This window comes from Tuber melanosporum (genome assembly GCF_000151645.1).
Source record: "Tuber melanosporum whole genome shotgun sequence assembly, scaffold_2, strain Mel28".
NCBI lineage: Eukaryota > Fungi > Ascomycota > Pezizomycetes > Pezizales > Tuberaceae > Tuber > Tuber melanosporum.
Window position 1 is genome coordinate 911263 of NW_003298863.1, and position 15568 is coordinate 926830.

Here is a 15568-nt window from a genome sequence, read left to right on the forward strand (position 1 = left end):
TTTAAAAGGTTAAAAATATATTTATTTTTTTAAAAAAATACTTTAAATTTAGCGGTGGCCAAGGGGCATTACACCAAGTTCCCCTTTACTTTTGTTTTTTGAAAAGGCTCCCGGTAGTTTTTTTTTGTTGAAAAATTTGGTTTCAAAATACTTTATTTCGGGGGGGGTTTTTCGACCCAATACAATTTTGTTGACAAAAGCTCAGCAATTTTTCTTATAAATAATTCCCCGGCCCTTTTGGGGGGAGAGAAAACGATAAAGCGCTTAAAGCGGTGGAAAATATTTATTTTAAAGTTAGTCCAGTTAATTTACGGTACAGCCCCGTTCTCCAGGCCTTCTTGTGAGGGGGCGGGAGAGAAAATGGGGACAATCAAGGGGTAGTTTTTTTCCCCTTTTTGGGGGGGGGAGGAGGGCTTCTCCTGGGGTGTTGATTTTTTTGTTTCTCCAACGGGATTTCCCCCCCCCCCCCCCGGTACTGGCGACTGTACTACCGGTACCTGTGTGATGCGGTAACTAACGGGAGGAGTCAGCAAACAAAAGTTGTCATCGGTTTGTTCCAATTACCAGGGTGAAGGACACACCCTCTCTCGGATAAAATTCCTGATAATTTTGCCATGCCATGAGAATGATATCTCCGATGGTCTCAAGCATTCTTTCACTCCTTCTATTATAGAAACCTCTCTAAGCGCACCGGCTTCCACCGTAAATCCAACGCCTATAGCACCAAATCACGGTTGGAGGAGAAATCTGTTCTCTCTATCTCTCAACCAAATTCGAAATGCAAACTAGAACATGCCCGATCACCAGCTCGGAAGTGCAAATTATTCCAATGCTCAGCACTTATGGTTAGGAACCTGGCGTGCATTAAAATTGTGCACTTTAGTAGACAAAGGAGTCGTAGGAGGGTTGATTACCGGTACTTACCGTCTGTACCACGGATCGAGGGTAAAGTTGTTTAGACTGCCCCACTCCCCGCCCTTGGGCTGTATGCCTTCTTGATCCCGAGAGGATATTTGGCATTCAACGCGAGTACGGTCCAGCACAGTGCCGCGATTCTGGTTAGCTGCTGTGCTGTACTTTTTTAGGCGCGCCATGGCCCTACAGCACTGCAACCGGCGCTGCGGCGAAAACTTCAGGCCGAAATCATGTTGGTTTAGTCGATGAGCAGCAGAGTTGAATCCTCCACTCCCCCTTCCACTGCCGCAAGAGTAGAAGCTCTAAGCCCCATCCTTTGACTCGCGATTGAAGGTTTCGGTAGGAAACCGATCTTGGATTCAACCATCTTTACTGTTCGCCGACCCGCCTACGCATAGAATTAAATTATATTAAATTTTGAACCCTCTCTTGTCCGTTAATCCCGATGGAGCTGTACTCGAGTAGCTCACCGAGAAGCCACGACAGCGCACTCGTCAAGTTAATGCCTTGAATTCGCTTGCTGCACTCTCATGGCGGCCCCGCAAGACGTTCACGAAAGAGACACGTCTACAAGGCGCAGCCCAAGTCCGTTTATGTTCTCTTGAGACGAAAAAAAAAAAAAAAAAAAAACCAAGCCTCGTTCCCCTCTATCGATATTCAAACGACATTCGAACAAATCCTCCTTCCGCTGCTTGTACTTTACTGTTTCCAACGTCAATTTTTGAGCAGGGGCTGAGACAGACCGGCACTAAATAATAAGGCTGATATCGCCCATCAATCTCACAGGAGTGAAATGTATCGATCAAATACCGGTATTATCATGGTCCCCTAAAGACCGTACGGTCACACGACAGCTGACAGATCGCCGACAATCCAACTACTATTAGACTAACTTGCTCAATTAGATCACCTATACTCACGATACGTAGTCGGTTTCCACTTTCAACGAAGGTTGGTTTTTTTCTTTTTCGCGGGTCGCTGGCCGTCGTTACCGATTCGAAGAACTTTCGTAGCGGGTGCCGTACCGAATTGTGCTGTTTATTCGATTTTACACCCCGCAGCATGGAGCAAGGGGGCTGAGCAAGATCAAAGCTGCGTCAAACCTGTCAGGCATGCAGCGTTGGGTAAAGGTTTAGTTGGCGGATCAGGAGACTACTCGAATACCTGTACAGTACCATGCCCACCTTGCATAGTGCCGTACAGCACAGCACAAGTACCGGTACTGTACCTTGAACAATTCTTGCCGTGAAGCCTAGTGGTTGGACCGCAGCCGACAGATAATTGTGCCCCCGGGATGCTGCAATTGATCTTCTCGGATCTGCGCAAGGATCCAGAACTTGAAGCGGACTCTACTCTGAAATGCTCGGTGCGTTCGGTGGCTGTTCCGTTGTCGCGACCTTTCCCGCATGCCAATCGTTGCTTTGCCGACAGCGGAGACCATTCTGCGACGGCCAATCTACTGGCCAGTTTAAAGCGTCCACCCTACCGTACACACATCTCCTCAGCCCTAGGAGCACTAGGGAAATTACCGGTGTTGGCGGCTTCGATGATACTCTAGCCACAGCGTCATACTCCAATTCTTGAGGAGCGGTGCCATGTAGCCATGTCGGGTAAGTCTCCCATCTAGCGTACGATTTTAAAGGCTACAGGAAATGGATGATTCTCGTAACAGATATGGACGGCGATGTGGCCCCAAGACCCTCGCCTGGATGCATGGCTCCACTTCATCTGGCCCATCATAGCACGGTCCATGGGGCTGTCGAACGAGAGAGAAAAAAGAGGCTTCCGGGAGGGCCTAGATAGCCTACCGTACTGCATAGTGCCGTTTTAAGTGCTCCGGAAGATACAGCGATTGCCGACCTCAGTCGGACTGCCAAGTATGTAGTGATATAGTCTACCAGGAGTGACAAATCGTTCATAAGACCTCGTTCCTAAACGTGGAGCATGAAGCGCAATGGAGGAGAGGAGAGCAGCTTTCTTCCGAGCAGTATTTTGTATGTGCAGTACCTAGTGCAATACCAAGTTTCATCATACAAGTATGATAGGATTAGAATAATGCTCGAACATTGGATGCGCTGCAATGCCGGCGCTCGAGTACAGTACTGGTATTGTGATATGCCGTTTTGTATCATATGCTGCAGCTTATGACTCCGAACTCTCTGTGCAACCATACCCGCACAGACGCCTGAAGAGGTCAGTGTAAGCCACATGGCTGAATACTGAGGTGCTCGTTACCGGTAGTACTCCCAGGCGGGGTTACAGTCAGTAACCTACCGTAGTGGTTTATCAATAAATATCAACCCTCGAATCGCTCCGAATTCCTCCAGCATCCTTAATCATTCCGAGAGCCCAAAGCAATTCCTTATATTCCCTAATATACCCATACGCACATCAGACGTTCACATAAAAAAGACCTTCACATATAAGCACCCCGCCGCCCTTGAGCAGCACACAACGCGAAAACATGCGGAACGCGCCCAATCCCACGCTCGAAGCAAAAGAGCAGTACCACCATTATATCCCGAGATTTGTTCTTCGGGCCTTCGCAGTGCAGCCCCCGCCCAATTACGACGAGTCAACACGACCTGCCCGGAGAAAAAGGAAACAAAGAAAAAAGAAACCCGCAAGGATAACCGCTGGGGATACTGAAGCTTCCAGAGGGTAGATATCACTCGATCTCCGTACAATCGAGAAAGCTACTAATCTTTATAGCGGCGAAGATGATTCGCCCGATGAAGCAGGCCCCTCAGAGGCTCCCCAAGAGCCCGAGCCCCAAGCCAAGATTGAAATGGACGTTCCTAGTAGCAGAGGGGGGAGGAAACCTCGTAAACCGAGGTACGATCCAGCTATGGACCCGTATATCAGGATTTACGACTTGAAATCTGGGGTCCTCGATTACTGCAAAGTCGGTAGGGCTTATGGTATCCCCGACATGTACAAAGACGCAGATCACGAGAAGGTCTATCATGTCGAGGAGTTACTTTCAAGGCTTGAAAGTAGTGTGGCAATTATCTACGGTCGGATCAGGAGGGGCCATGAAAACGGAGAGTACAAGTTTTCCATCTCCCGCAAGGACCGGAATCTCCTACGCAAATTTCTCTTTGTGATGAGGTACCGAAGTCACAAATTCTGGTCCAAGTATACCGGGACAATTGATACTTACAAGCACAACGACCGTGATATGCTCAGAGAGTTCCTAAAGGAAAGATCCATCACGGATCTACGTCAAGTTTGGCTCCTAAATCTGGAGGTGATTGTGAGGACGGAAATCGATGCAGATGGAGAGTGGCTCACCACTATTGGCCGCGAAATGTTTCCGGCCGATGCGAATATGTACGTGTTCCATATGTCGGAATCGTACGTGGCCTTCTGTGAGCCACAGTCCCCCGAGGACGAATTCGTCATCACCGACAATGGATTCGGGATATTCGAGGGCCCCGTTGTCTTCGATACCGCCAACCTTGAAAGTACAGGTGCCGACGGTTCACCCCCTCGGCTGAAGGATCCGGCGGTCACTGAGTACCACAAGCTGGCACCTCTATCGCCACGGTTGGTCTTGGTCTTGCGATCGAATTTTCTTCGCGACGGGCCGATATGGGAGAAGAGGTTGAAATTTTTTCGTGAATGGCAGGCCTGGCCAAAAGCCGATTCCTTACTGCAGGACTTGCAAATAAAGCCCCCCCAGACCCGCTATAAGCTCCCTGGGAGGCGTGGGCCAGTGCCTACGTTAGAGGACGAATTCACCTTCGAAATATTCAAAGCGGAGACCAAGCAGGTCCATATGATAAACACACTCTTGTTACAAGAAGCGACTGGTTCGATCACTTGGGTTTCAGACAAATCCCTTGTAAAATCACTCGAGGCATTTCTCAGGAATCCGAACTTCATGCTTGACGCGCCCTTGAGTGTATTCCCAGAGTTCACGCCGCGCATTGCTTTGCGATATCAAAAGCAACGTTTGCTAAACTTATGGGACAAGCCCTATCCAAGTGAAGGGGTGAGACCCCTTGAGGAATACGAAAATATGAAGGAAGCCTTGAGGAACAATGAGCTTCTCCAGTCATATTATAAATTCGGTATGTTAACCATCCCTATAAACCTACTGCACCAAATTACTTACTTGTCTCACTAGGCGGAGCACCCGAGCTCTTCCGCTATGATTCCCATCAAGCGATGCGACTAACGGAATTTCGCTCCTTTGTCGCGGATCACTGTGGAACTGTGATTTCTTGGCGGAACAAAGTGAATAGAGCAACAACCAAATTCATGTCCACCTTCCCTCCAAGAATTGTTTGGTTCCACGTCAAAATGTGGAAATTCGCAGCGCAAAGGATCCGGAAGGGCCTTGAGCTTAGCGCATTAACTGAAGCCGATACTGATGTCCTTAGCGAGTTTGGACCAGAGGATCTGATCGCAAATTGTTTGCTTCCTATCTCTCCATAGCGATAACGGGCTAATTGATAATACAGTGGCGGACTTTTTGCCTTTTCGAGTACTCTCTTGGCTGATGATTGAGACCTCATTGAAAGGGATGCACAGACTGGACTGGAGCGAGAAACTGACTGCCCAAGGAGTATATGGAGCAGCGCTGGAATCCAACTTGGCGCTTGTGGATATGGACATGATGAGACAATTTGGTAAGTTTAACATTCACTCATAACCTAGCCCACAAGCTAACAGCGCACGCAAATATTACAGGTGGATTCGGCTGTTCTTGTGAGCTCTCCTATATCCCCCTCCCCTCTCTCCCTTCCACCCCTCCTGTATTTTAATGCTAATCCTCGTTCTCCCCTCCCCCTCTAGGGTCCGTGGTCGATACACCCTATCACTTCGATCCAGTCGACTTTCGTGACCCGTTTAGGCCAGATATTCCTCCCGATCTCCTTACCGAACTCTACAAGCGAGACCTCTTTCTCCGCTACAACCTTCGCGGCAATATAGAGAAAATCATTCTTGGGACTCGTGGGACCCCCGAGGTGTATAAGTGGCTGAGCCAATTGCTCTGGGATCATTTGTACCCGATACCAGCAACATTACTCAACTGATTCAAAGTATGCACGTGACTTTTGAGTTGGAATGCGACGGGCCGACTTTCGTCTCTATGGCGGTGGCGGTCATGCGGAGGTTATCCTAAGGGTTTCTGTGGAGTTCCGAGGTTCACGAGTTAGGGTGGGCACGGATGGAAACCCGCGGGAGCAGTTCTTCCCTTGAGCTTGCATGTCTATGATACCTCAGTGGTGATATGGCTTTCGGCGTTATGTGCCAACTTTTCTTCTTCCTCTCCTTCCCCCCTTTTCCTTCCTTTTCAGTCTCTTGAGCGGTTCACTTAGTCCCTCAGTCAGTCCATCTATGCCCCTCCCCACCCGAAAAAGGAAAAGAAAAATGGAAAAAAAACTTAACATGTATCCAAGGATTCCCATCCCTTCCCATACCCAATACCCGTACCCCCCCCCATACCCCTGCCCCTCCACCCAACGCTTAGGTTGCCTTTGTTTACCTTACCCCATCCAACCCACTCAAACATGTATTCAAATCATCAAATACCGTTACCATGTAAAAAACACTCTCCTCCAAAATAGACCGTATGATAACTTGCCAAGACTATCTACCTGCCTACCCACCCATCCTATCATACCCATCCAAAGTGGATGCCTAGCGAGCCCTGATACGATACGACATGGTGCCTGTCAACCAAAAACTTGTAGTGGACTCCACCCAAAGTTCTCGGAAAATCCGAGCACACCGAACCATTAACACTTGAGAAAAATGCTTTAAAAACAATTCCTCCGATAATTTGTAAAGAACCCCTTTTCAGAGCCTCCAATGACCTTTACCTTGTCCTTAATCTATTCACCAACACTCCCAAAAACATCAATTGGAACGACGTCGCAGTAGACTATTCGACAAAGCCATCCACAACATCCTCAATTTCGACTCCGACCACAACGACTTCTCGCACGACCCCGGACGAAAACAAGAAATCATAGCCCAAGTTAAGTTAGTTCTGTTCCAGGACTTGCTTGAATAACCATACAAGAGCTAAAAATCCCATTACAGCCTTCTAGAAGAGGCCGTTCCCATTTAGGAACTTGGACCGGCCACAATTGGAGCACGGTACCGGAAGGAGCGCACCAGCCTAGCCACGGTATCAACCGCCTACCCTATGATACTATACTCAAAAAAAACTAACCGTCATTGGGAATCACTCGATACCCACTTACCTCCCACCCCCCCCCCACACACACACAAGGATAATACTCTACGACGCAAACAACGTAACTACCGGTTCCAACTATGCAAGATATAACTTGTTGCCCCCCCTCCCAACCTTCTATTAATTTCCCGGTTTAGCCGTCATGATACTGCGTTGACTATAGCTTTGGTTAGGGGTGGTATCATACGAAAGTGTTGAGAGTGGGACTCAGGCTCAGGCTTACATATGTTCGGGTTTTTGTTAGGGCTGGCTTGTTGACACTTGGCTAGGCTGCGGGGGGGTAGGTGTGCAAGGCTCTGGGGTTTTGGGGTGAGTGTGAGTGAGTCATATATTAAGTTTGGTATCGTGTTGCGGGGTAGTTTGTGTGGGGTGGTTGGTTGTAGTTGAGTTTGGTTCAGGGGAGGGTAGGCGTAGTGTACCGGTACACTGCTGGTATCATACTGGATGTGTCAGGTATGACACGATAGCGGAGAGGGGGCGAAAAAAAAAAAGTAACTTGTGAGACTATAATGTGAGTGATATCTTGTGATTAGATCTACCATAGTTGGGCTATGATACACGATGCAACACTAGCTGGGGCAAAAACATTCGCGTTGCAACCCTAGTCAAACTTTCCTCCTTCGGCCCGAACTCTGAAGCTATAACCACCCCCAAACTCCAGCGCACACCCTTCCATTCTCTTCCTCTCAACCTCCCTCCACTTGTAACCCCACCCCCCCAACCCCCTCCTAAACACGCAGACCTCCACAACCCCCTCAAAGCTCTCGTACGCAAAAACATTCCCATGCCCGCTGCTCAGTGGACAATGCAGTCCAATCCACCCTCGATGCATTTCTGGTCCTTTGACCGCAAGTACAATCTTGTGCGTAAAGTTCGCCACAGAAATTTTTAAAAGCCCCGCCCGGGAATCTATTTCCTCACTACAGAAGGGTGTCGAGAGGGTCAAAGGTAGGAGGGAGAATGGCGGTTTGAAGCGAAGGGTTGTGGTGGGCGAGGTGTATGAGAGGAGGTAGGCTTTTTGGAGAAGGGTTTGGCCACCAGCGAGGCTTAGTTTAAATGCTCCATCGTCGTGGGAAGGAGCAGTACTGGAAGCTGTGGGGGTTCTGGGGGGTGAAAAGGCTTGAGCCCATGTCCAGCCGCTCGGGAATGCTACACCCCAGTTCTTCTCAATATGCGCTTTTCCAATGCCTCTAATTTCCTCCTGTCCGGCTCTCTCTGGTATACGGATGTGGTATTCAGCGCGGGAGTCGATGGAGAATACGTGCCAGTGTATCGGGAGTAAATGGACCAATTCCCCGAATGCGCCCTCAGGAGAACTTAGTTCCTCTCTCCTATACCACGGCGTTCGTTCCGTAAGCTGTACATCCACCTCTACCCCCCCTGGAAAGCGTAGCAAGTAAGTTTACTTTTCAGGAGTAATCGTGTATTCCCCTATCCCGTCGCTTACTATTCTCCTGAATGGCTGGACGTCGCTGCTCGAGGTGCGGGGGAGCAGCTGGTCGGTTATTGTTGGGAAGAGGTCTATTCTAAAGTTCTCTCCTTCGGACGGGGAAGAAGGGTGGGGGAGATAGGAGAAGTGGACGTAGTGGGGTTTGTGTGTGGCTTTTCGAACGGAGGAGAGGATTAGGAGGATTGTGGCTTCTGGGGTCAGTATTCGGGTGTAGTAGCCTTCGAATGGAGCTGTTGGGTGAGGTGCAAAGTGGTCCCGTTGGAAGCGGGGGTGGATCAGGGAGAGGAGCAGCAAGATGGGCTCTTTTAGGAGGGAGAGGAGGATGGTGAGCATTTTTGCATTGGGTAGTGGCGGGGCCAGTGCTCGGGTGCACCGAAGTTTGTTGGTCGGAGATGGAGTATAGTTGATGATGAAGGATTCGATGAAAACCAAACTGCGGGGTTTGCTGTTGATTATGGAGTACCGAATTCATTCTTACCAAGTGCTCGAGTATCTAGCAGTACAGCGCAGTAGGGTACAGCAGAGCACAGTGCTCGAGTAAACATGCGTGTTGACGCCAGTCAGGATCAACAGATAACGACATCCACACGCCCTTACGCGGGACATACCGTCTCCCTAAATAATCTCCCCGTCCTTCTCCGGGTAACCTTTCCGGTCGGTGCTTCTACGGTATGATACCGGAGGATGGCTCCCTCCCTTTGGACTAATGATAAAATGGTGTATTATCGGCAGGGATTATTCCCTCAATATTTACCGCTATGTTTTCTCTCAGACCCTTTTTATCGTTCTTTTTGGTGAACGGACCTCGTGATGGAGCGTGTTCCTGTTTTGGCGCCCGTGGATGTTGAATGGCTCTTCTGTTTTTTGGGGGGCTTATTTTCTAATCAACTTTGGTAGGTGGAGGGAGGTGCCCCGTTCCAATTGTGCAACTTTGTTCAGGTGGGTAGGGGCAATGATTGTGAGTTTGGAGAAATTGCACGATTGTGATTGTGGGATATCCGAGTGTGATGCCGGCATTGGGGTTTTTCTAACATTATATAGGATGATACGGATAGAGTACGACGGCAGTTCTATAGAACGCCTTGCCTGGTTGTTTATTTGTGCCCTTTTATAGACTCTGTTTTGAGGCAACAATAACAACTCTATAGTAGATACAGTATGATACATACTGCTATCTTCATCCTGCGAATACGGCACTTTGTCCGACTCATTCTACATCGCCCTACGATTGATACCAAGACACAAGGCAAACCTCAGAGTGCTGACGGTTAGCTAGACCCGTTCCGGCGGTTTCGGTGATACAAACGTTCCTTGTGGCCCCTCCTTTCTCAAAAACTCTGAGACTTTCCCTTCCTCTCTCCCTCCTTCCCTCCCTCTTCCCTCCCCTCCCTGCCAATTCGATCCAGGGATTTCCTTCCCGTCCCCTGGAAGCTTTTCTTTCTTCCTTTCTTTTTCCATCCGGTAAGTTTGGCTTATCATCTCCCTCTCCGACCCTTCTTGTCCCTTCCCTTCCCTTCCCTCCCCTCTCCCCTTCGCTCGCTTGCTGGTCAATCGTTGTCGATTCTTCTCAAACCCCCTTTCATCCAAACATGTCATAATGGAATCGATATTGCCAACGGGAGGCTGTAACTACCATGACCTCTCCCAGCCCATCGCAAATAATTGCGGATGCCAGCGTTTCTGGCTACGCAAGAGGGCACGTAAGGGTGGTAGAAAGAACCGAGAGCCACCACGCGTCAATCGGATTAGCGAGGAGCGGCAGCTATTGATTGGGGATGGAACGGCGGGGTTGACTTCTGCAATCTTTCGGCAAGAGTGCCAGGAGGTGGAAGAGGAGGAGGACGAAGGAGAGGATGCAGGGGATTGTCACTGCGGTCATCACGCTTGCTTTCATTCAGTCGATAACCCGCTTCGAACTGTGCTCGCACAGAACACCTCGAGACGCTATTCGCTGCAGATTTCGGACACGGAGACGCCTGCACGCCTGGATCGCTCGGGGGTGAATGTGGCAGCTAGTGGGATTTCGGTGGCCAGTGGGACGACGACAGAGTGTGATCCGTGTTCCTCCGAACAGAGTCCTTCCGTGCTCACTGTTAGACGGATAAAACCACCTTATCAACCTTCGCAGCTCGGCAGCGAGCATGGGTCAAAACCAGACAGCCAGAATACCAATTATCTAATTGCGGATGTGATCCCCATGGTTCTAGACTTGAGAACCCAGTTGGAGGCCACTGCTGCATCTGTCAAAAATATCCAGTCGATGGCTGCCTCTGCGACCGCCTCCACTGCCACCGCCATTCCGCCGTCTGGGATCGCAGATATGAAACAGGCACTCGCTGACCTTAGAAGGGATGTTGTGGCAAATTTCGCGGCCCTTCGTGCTAATGGAGAGCAGTTCAAATTGCACAGTGAGAGGCTCGAAACCGTGGAAACGTTCGGCTCGGTGTTGGAAGAGATGAAAGAGAAGATTGAGTTGATCGAGGATCGGAGCATTGAGTCTGAGAACAAGGTGCTAAGTTTCGAGGATCGCCTCGGCGATCGCCTAGCCCCTATGGAGGCGTTCCTCGAGTCTCGCAGTGAGAAAAGGAAGCACTCACGCCAGGGTGACGGAAGCATTCGACGGAAACGGCGGAGGCAGGAGCGGGAAGGCCTGGGTGACAGCAGTAGTCAACAGGGAGTCAATATGACAACTACTGCAAGTTTCACAGCTACCATGAGTACATCGACTAGCTTTTCGGGAACCTCTTCGTCAAATACTGGGGAGAACAAAGAAGCAACGACTGCTCGCGTGCTTGGTGTGCTGGAAGGCTACGAATCTAGGTTTTTGGAGCTGGAGGATGTTGCCCCACCCACGATGTCCCGCCCATGGGTGATCGAAGTAGTCTTACTCCCACCAGCGCCATTGAAAGGCATATGGGTTGATCCGTGCGCCCAATCAGAAACTGGAACTCAATATGAAAGTAGTAATCCCCAATCCACCAACACCACTTCCGGCCTCACATACTCTTGCCGGGCGTTGGGAGAACCTGAAACCCCCGGCATGGTCCCGAAAAGCTTTGGTATACGCTCTAGGGTTTATCGTCGCTTGTATAGTCGCGGGTTCGTTAGAGCGCTGGGAATCACCGCCGGAACCGCCAGAGACGTTGCCCTCCAGATAGAAGCCAACTTTTCCGAACTCCTTGACTGGTGTCGCTCTTTCGAGGTCGACTCCCAAGCCTCCTCCTTCTCCCCGCAGGCTTCCACGACCACCACCCCCACAAAACCCATAATGAGCACCAGCACCTGGCAGCCTCTACGCAAAGTCCACAAACAAACCGCTCTCGAATACCTCCGGCCGGGAGAAATGATGGATGGAATCTGGACGGTTGAATTCCTCCGCGGAACCTGCCTGATGAAAGGCCGGCGGAAAGTCTTGTACATCACGCCCCTTCCCTCAAGCGGTTCGTCCACGATAACTTGGTCCGACATTAAATCACTACCAAAGTTCACCGAAACCCCCATCGAGAACGAACCTTCCCATGATATCCCAAAACCTGAGGGGTCAGACGACGAGTGCTGGAGTTATAAACCCTTCTTGGACGAGCCCGTCATATCTTTCACCACCGCTATCAACAGCCCTGGTTCATCATTCGGCCCCTTTCAATTAGAAGAGGAAGCCCCAGACCCTGCCGGCATCCCCAGCCCACAACTTTCTGTGCCCTTCCCTTCCCGTAGAAGGAGCCGAAAGGGCTCAATGGCGTCAAGTAGCACCAGTGGAAGACGCAAGGTCGGGCGTAAGTTCTCTCGAGGCGCGAGCCCTGCTAACACAGGTAGCGTCACCCCTGTCAGCTGTATCGCGGGCACGGGTAGGAGTAGCTCTTATCCGCCCGATGGTTGCGCTGGTGTCGGCTGCTTGATACGCCGGGCGAGTAGCGGCAGCAGGGGAGGAGGCGCCAGAGAGGACGAATGGGGATTGAGTCCTGCCACGCTGGGCTGGTTTACCCAGCATCCACTGGAAGAAAGTTGCGGTAGTTCTAATCGGGATAGTCAGCATACGACACTTGGCGGTGACGAGGGGGCGGAGGGCACTGAGGAGGGAGATGCGGATGCGGATGGCGATGGCGGTGGTGATGGTGATGAAGATGGTGATGTAGACGGTGGGTACGAAAGTGCTGATAGGGAGAGTAATGACTCTTGATTTCTTGACGTTCTTTATATAAGAGTTTTCTTTGTATCTATCCATTCGTCATATTCTAGTCATGACCGTTTTTTTTTTTTCCCTTTTCTTTTCTCTGCGTCTATTATACCGTCGTTCCGGGTCTTTGTTATTAGCGTAGCGGGCGGGTTTGGCTTGGTTTGATTTGGCCAGCGATCTTTGTTCTTATTTTTTTTATGGTGCCTCGCGTTTTGCATTGTTTTGACTGCGATCGTTGGGTAGGTATGATTGCGATATCGTTATAGTCATGGCGGATCAGTACGGCATGGTTGGGATATATGGTGGACATCTTGAAGAATATACTGTAATAGAGTTTTAAATCAAGCTTCGTTTGCGCTATGTCTGGTGGCGTGGCGGAGAGTAGAGTGGTCGTATCATAGTGGAAGGTCTAACGTTCGACATGGGATGTCACTCGGGCTGTCGTTGCGTGCGATACAGGTTTGTTCGTATGATATCGTGCTCGGTGGTATGTTATGTGAAACTGAGTTTCCCAAACTTTTCAACTCCCACCAATCCCCATTCCCATTAGAACAGCCCCACCACCTCCTCAAGAAGCCACCCATCTGATACTGTCGTACTCTACTCTACAATACGGTGACGACACCCCCCCCTTTGAACCCCGAAATGCGCAGCGACGTTTCATCTTCTCAAACCCCCCTAGACGTGTTGGAAAAAGAAATAGATCATATCATACTATCATTCGGGAATCAGCCTACCACTACACATACTACAATAGTAGTAGATAGTATCTGCATACCAGCTCCTGTAGATGTGTGAGCCCCAATCCAACACGCGCATTGGGGGGAATAGTATATCTTCACATCCCCTCACATCGGCGCTTCTTGGAATATAACGAAAAAAGTCTGACAGAGCGGAGATGCGAGTTATCATACCTTCAAGAAATTGATATTGGTTCAACTCGTTTGTTAATGTCCCCCAAGCCTTTTTTGTTTTCGGGGGGGGGGGGAGAAAAACTCGGGTAGTCTATGGCCATTTACCATGGTTCGAGCGATTCGAAATATGCATTAGAAATTTCATGATTCTTAAACCCTGTAGGCTCCGGAACCTCCAGACTAACCGAAAAAAAAACTCCAGGAATGAAGGAGCAAATGAAGGAGAATAAAACCTGGTATTTTTTTTCTTTCCTTTCACAATTAGAATTACTTGGGAGCTGCGTATCAGGATTTGAAAATATGTTTTTTTTTTGATCGGGAGGACCCAAAAATGTCGCCTCACTCATTCTCACAGCCCAATGGTCATGTCATTCATACTCAGAAAGCAGGTTTTCGGGTGGTTATAGCTTAGTTTCTTGTTAAATATGTAACCGGAAACCTACAACCTACCAACTAGAAGTTAGCCTTTGTATAAACAACGGTTATCCCTTTTTCTTCTTCTTTGAAGTTAGCTTTCCTCATCATCTATTATAAACAATACCCGTCATCAGAAAAAGCTACCTTTCTTCCCCTCAGAATCCTGTCTTGGGATCCAAATATTCACGGCCGCATGCAACACTTTGTTTTAGGCCTGGTGCACCTTTTGAACTGCTAGAACTCTAATTGTGAAATAGAGTGTATATTACGATTTCGATACATGAAGAACACAAGCGGGGAGAGGGAGGTGGTGGTGTGAAAATGGATGGCAATTCGTTGAGTATTTTCCTTCTTATTGTTCAAATTATATATGCTATATCCTAGCGGTAAATTATGTTAAGTTCAAACCCATCCCATTCATGAAGGATGGGGGAATTTAAACCCGCGGGTGATCGGGGATGAAGGGAGTGAAATATTCAGAGAATAATTTCGGGGGGTCCAGGGGAATTGTGCTCTTATGCGGGAGAAGCTAGATAGGTGCAGGAGTATCATGTTATGTAATTGGTAGAGTGTTTTATCTAGGGTCCTGGGATGTAGGGTTACTAGTTTTATTGAAAGAATTGTCCTTCATTCAGTCGCCTCTGTGCTCCTCGACTGTTGTTCTCCCAACTTCTAGCCTAAAATTCGGTGAACTCAATCGAATCCTCTGATTTTTTCACTAGCCTCCTCCTTCGTCATTGTAAAAGGGGTAATAAGAGCACAGTCCATGCTTTTTCGTCTCCCTACACTACGAAAATGACCCTATATCACTAATCCCCACTTTCGCTCAACATCGCTAATTTCCGGTTAGCTATCTCACTTCTAATCATAGTGGGCTGCTTATTAGGATGGCTGGAGTTGGATATATCTGTGTACTATTGGCTTTTGGAAGGTTAGCTGACCCGACGTTGCAGATTTGTTTTGTTGCCGGGCTCACTGTGAGCTGGGAGCTTATTCAGTGAGTTCCACTCCATTAGACTGGAAAGGTGCTTGCATGGAGATCGCAGATACCGTCTTTATATTAAGGGAAGCGAAGCCATATATTTGATTCTTGGTACGCCTTCAAAGCAAGTGGGGAATATAGGTCATTGCTGGGCCCCATAGCGAAGGAGGAGTTAATAAATGGAATATTATTGAAGGAGGGAAAGATTGTGGGCTGGAGAGTGCATTAAAGTAGCTCGAGGGGGGGGGTTCACTTATGAGAGCTCGAAAAACATTCCCTGAACCCTTTCAAATCAAAACAAAAAAATTACTTTGTGACTGGGGTAGGTGAATGTTCTACTTGGTCAACGGGATATCCCCTTGACCAAGCGAATACCTTGACCACTGGGATGGAACACATGATATATATACACTATACACACACTATGGAAGACCCCACGGCTATTAGGGCGGATCAAATATAGGACAGGTGCAGAAAAACCTTTGCAAGTGGCAACGGGTAC

At 49.0% G+C, this 15568-nt stretch overlaps 3 protein-coding genes; 2 read left to right on the forward strand and 1 right to left on the reverse strand.

Annotated features, from left to right (window-relative positions):
* Nucleotides 1-3703: 3703 nt before the first annotated feature.
* On the forward strand, nucleotides 3704-5047 carry GSTUM_00005565001 (uncharacterized protein; the record flags this gene model as incomplete). Its single annotated transcript, XM_002837692.1, has 1 exon — nucleotides 3704-5047. One exon carries the CDS (start codon nucleotides 3704-3706, stop codon nucleotides 5045-5047), a length of 1344 nt encoding a protein of 447 aa, XP_002837738.1.
* A 365-nt stretch (nucleotides 5048-5412) lies between these two features.
* On the reverse strand, nucleotides 5413-6335 carry GSTUM_00005566001 (uncharacterized protein; the record flags this gene model as incomplete). XM_002837693.2 has 2 exons in its annotated part: nucleotides 5413-6121; nucleotides 6242-6335. The coding sequence occupies 2 exons, from the start codon at nucleotides 6333-6335 to the stop codon at nucleotides 6030-6032; spliced, it is 186 nt and encodes a 61-aa protein (XP_002837739.1). The 3' UTR covers nucleotides 5413-6029.
* A 3645-nt stretch (nucleotides 6336-9980) lies between these two features.
* GSTUM_00005567001 (uncharacterized protein) lies at nucleotides 9981-12836 on the forward strand. XM_002837694.2 has 1 exon: nucleotides 9981-12836. The coding sequence occupies exon 1, from the start codon at nucleotides 10177-10179 to the stop codon at nucleotides 12754-12756; it is 2580 nt and encodes an 859-aa protein (XP_002837740.1). The 5' UTR covers nucleotides 9981-10176; the 3' UTR covers nucleotides 12757-12836.
* The last annotated feature ends 2732 nt before the right edge of the window (nucleotides 12837-15568 follow it).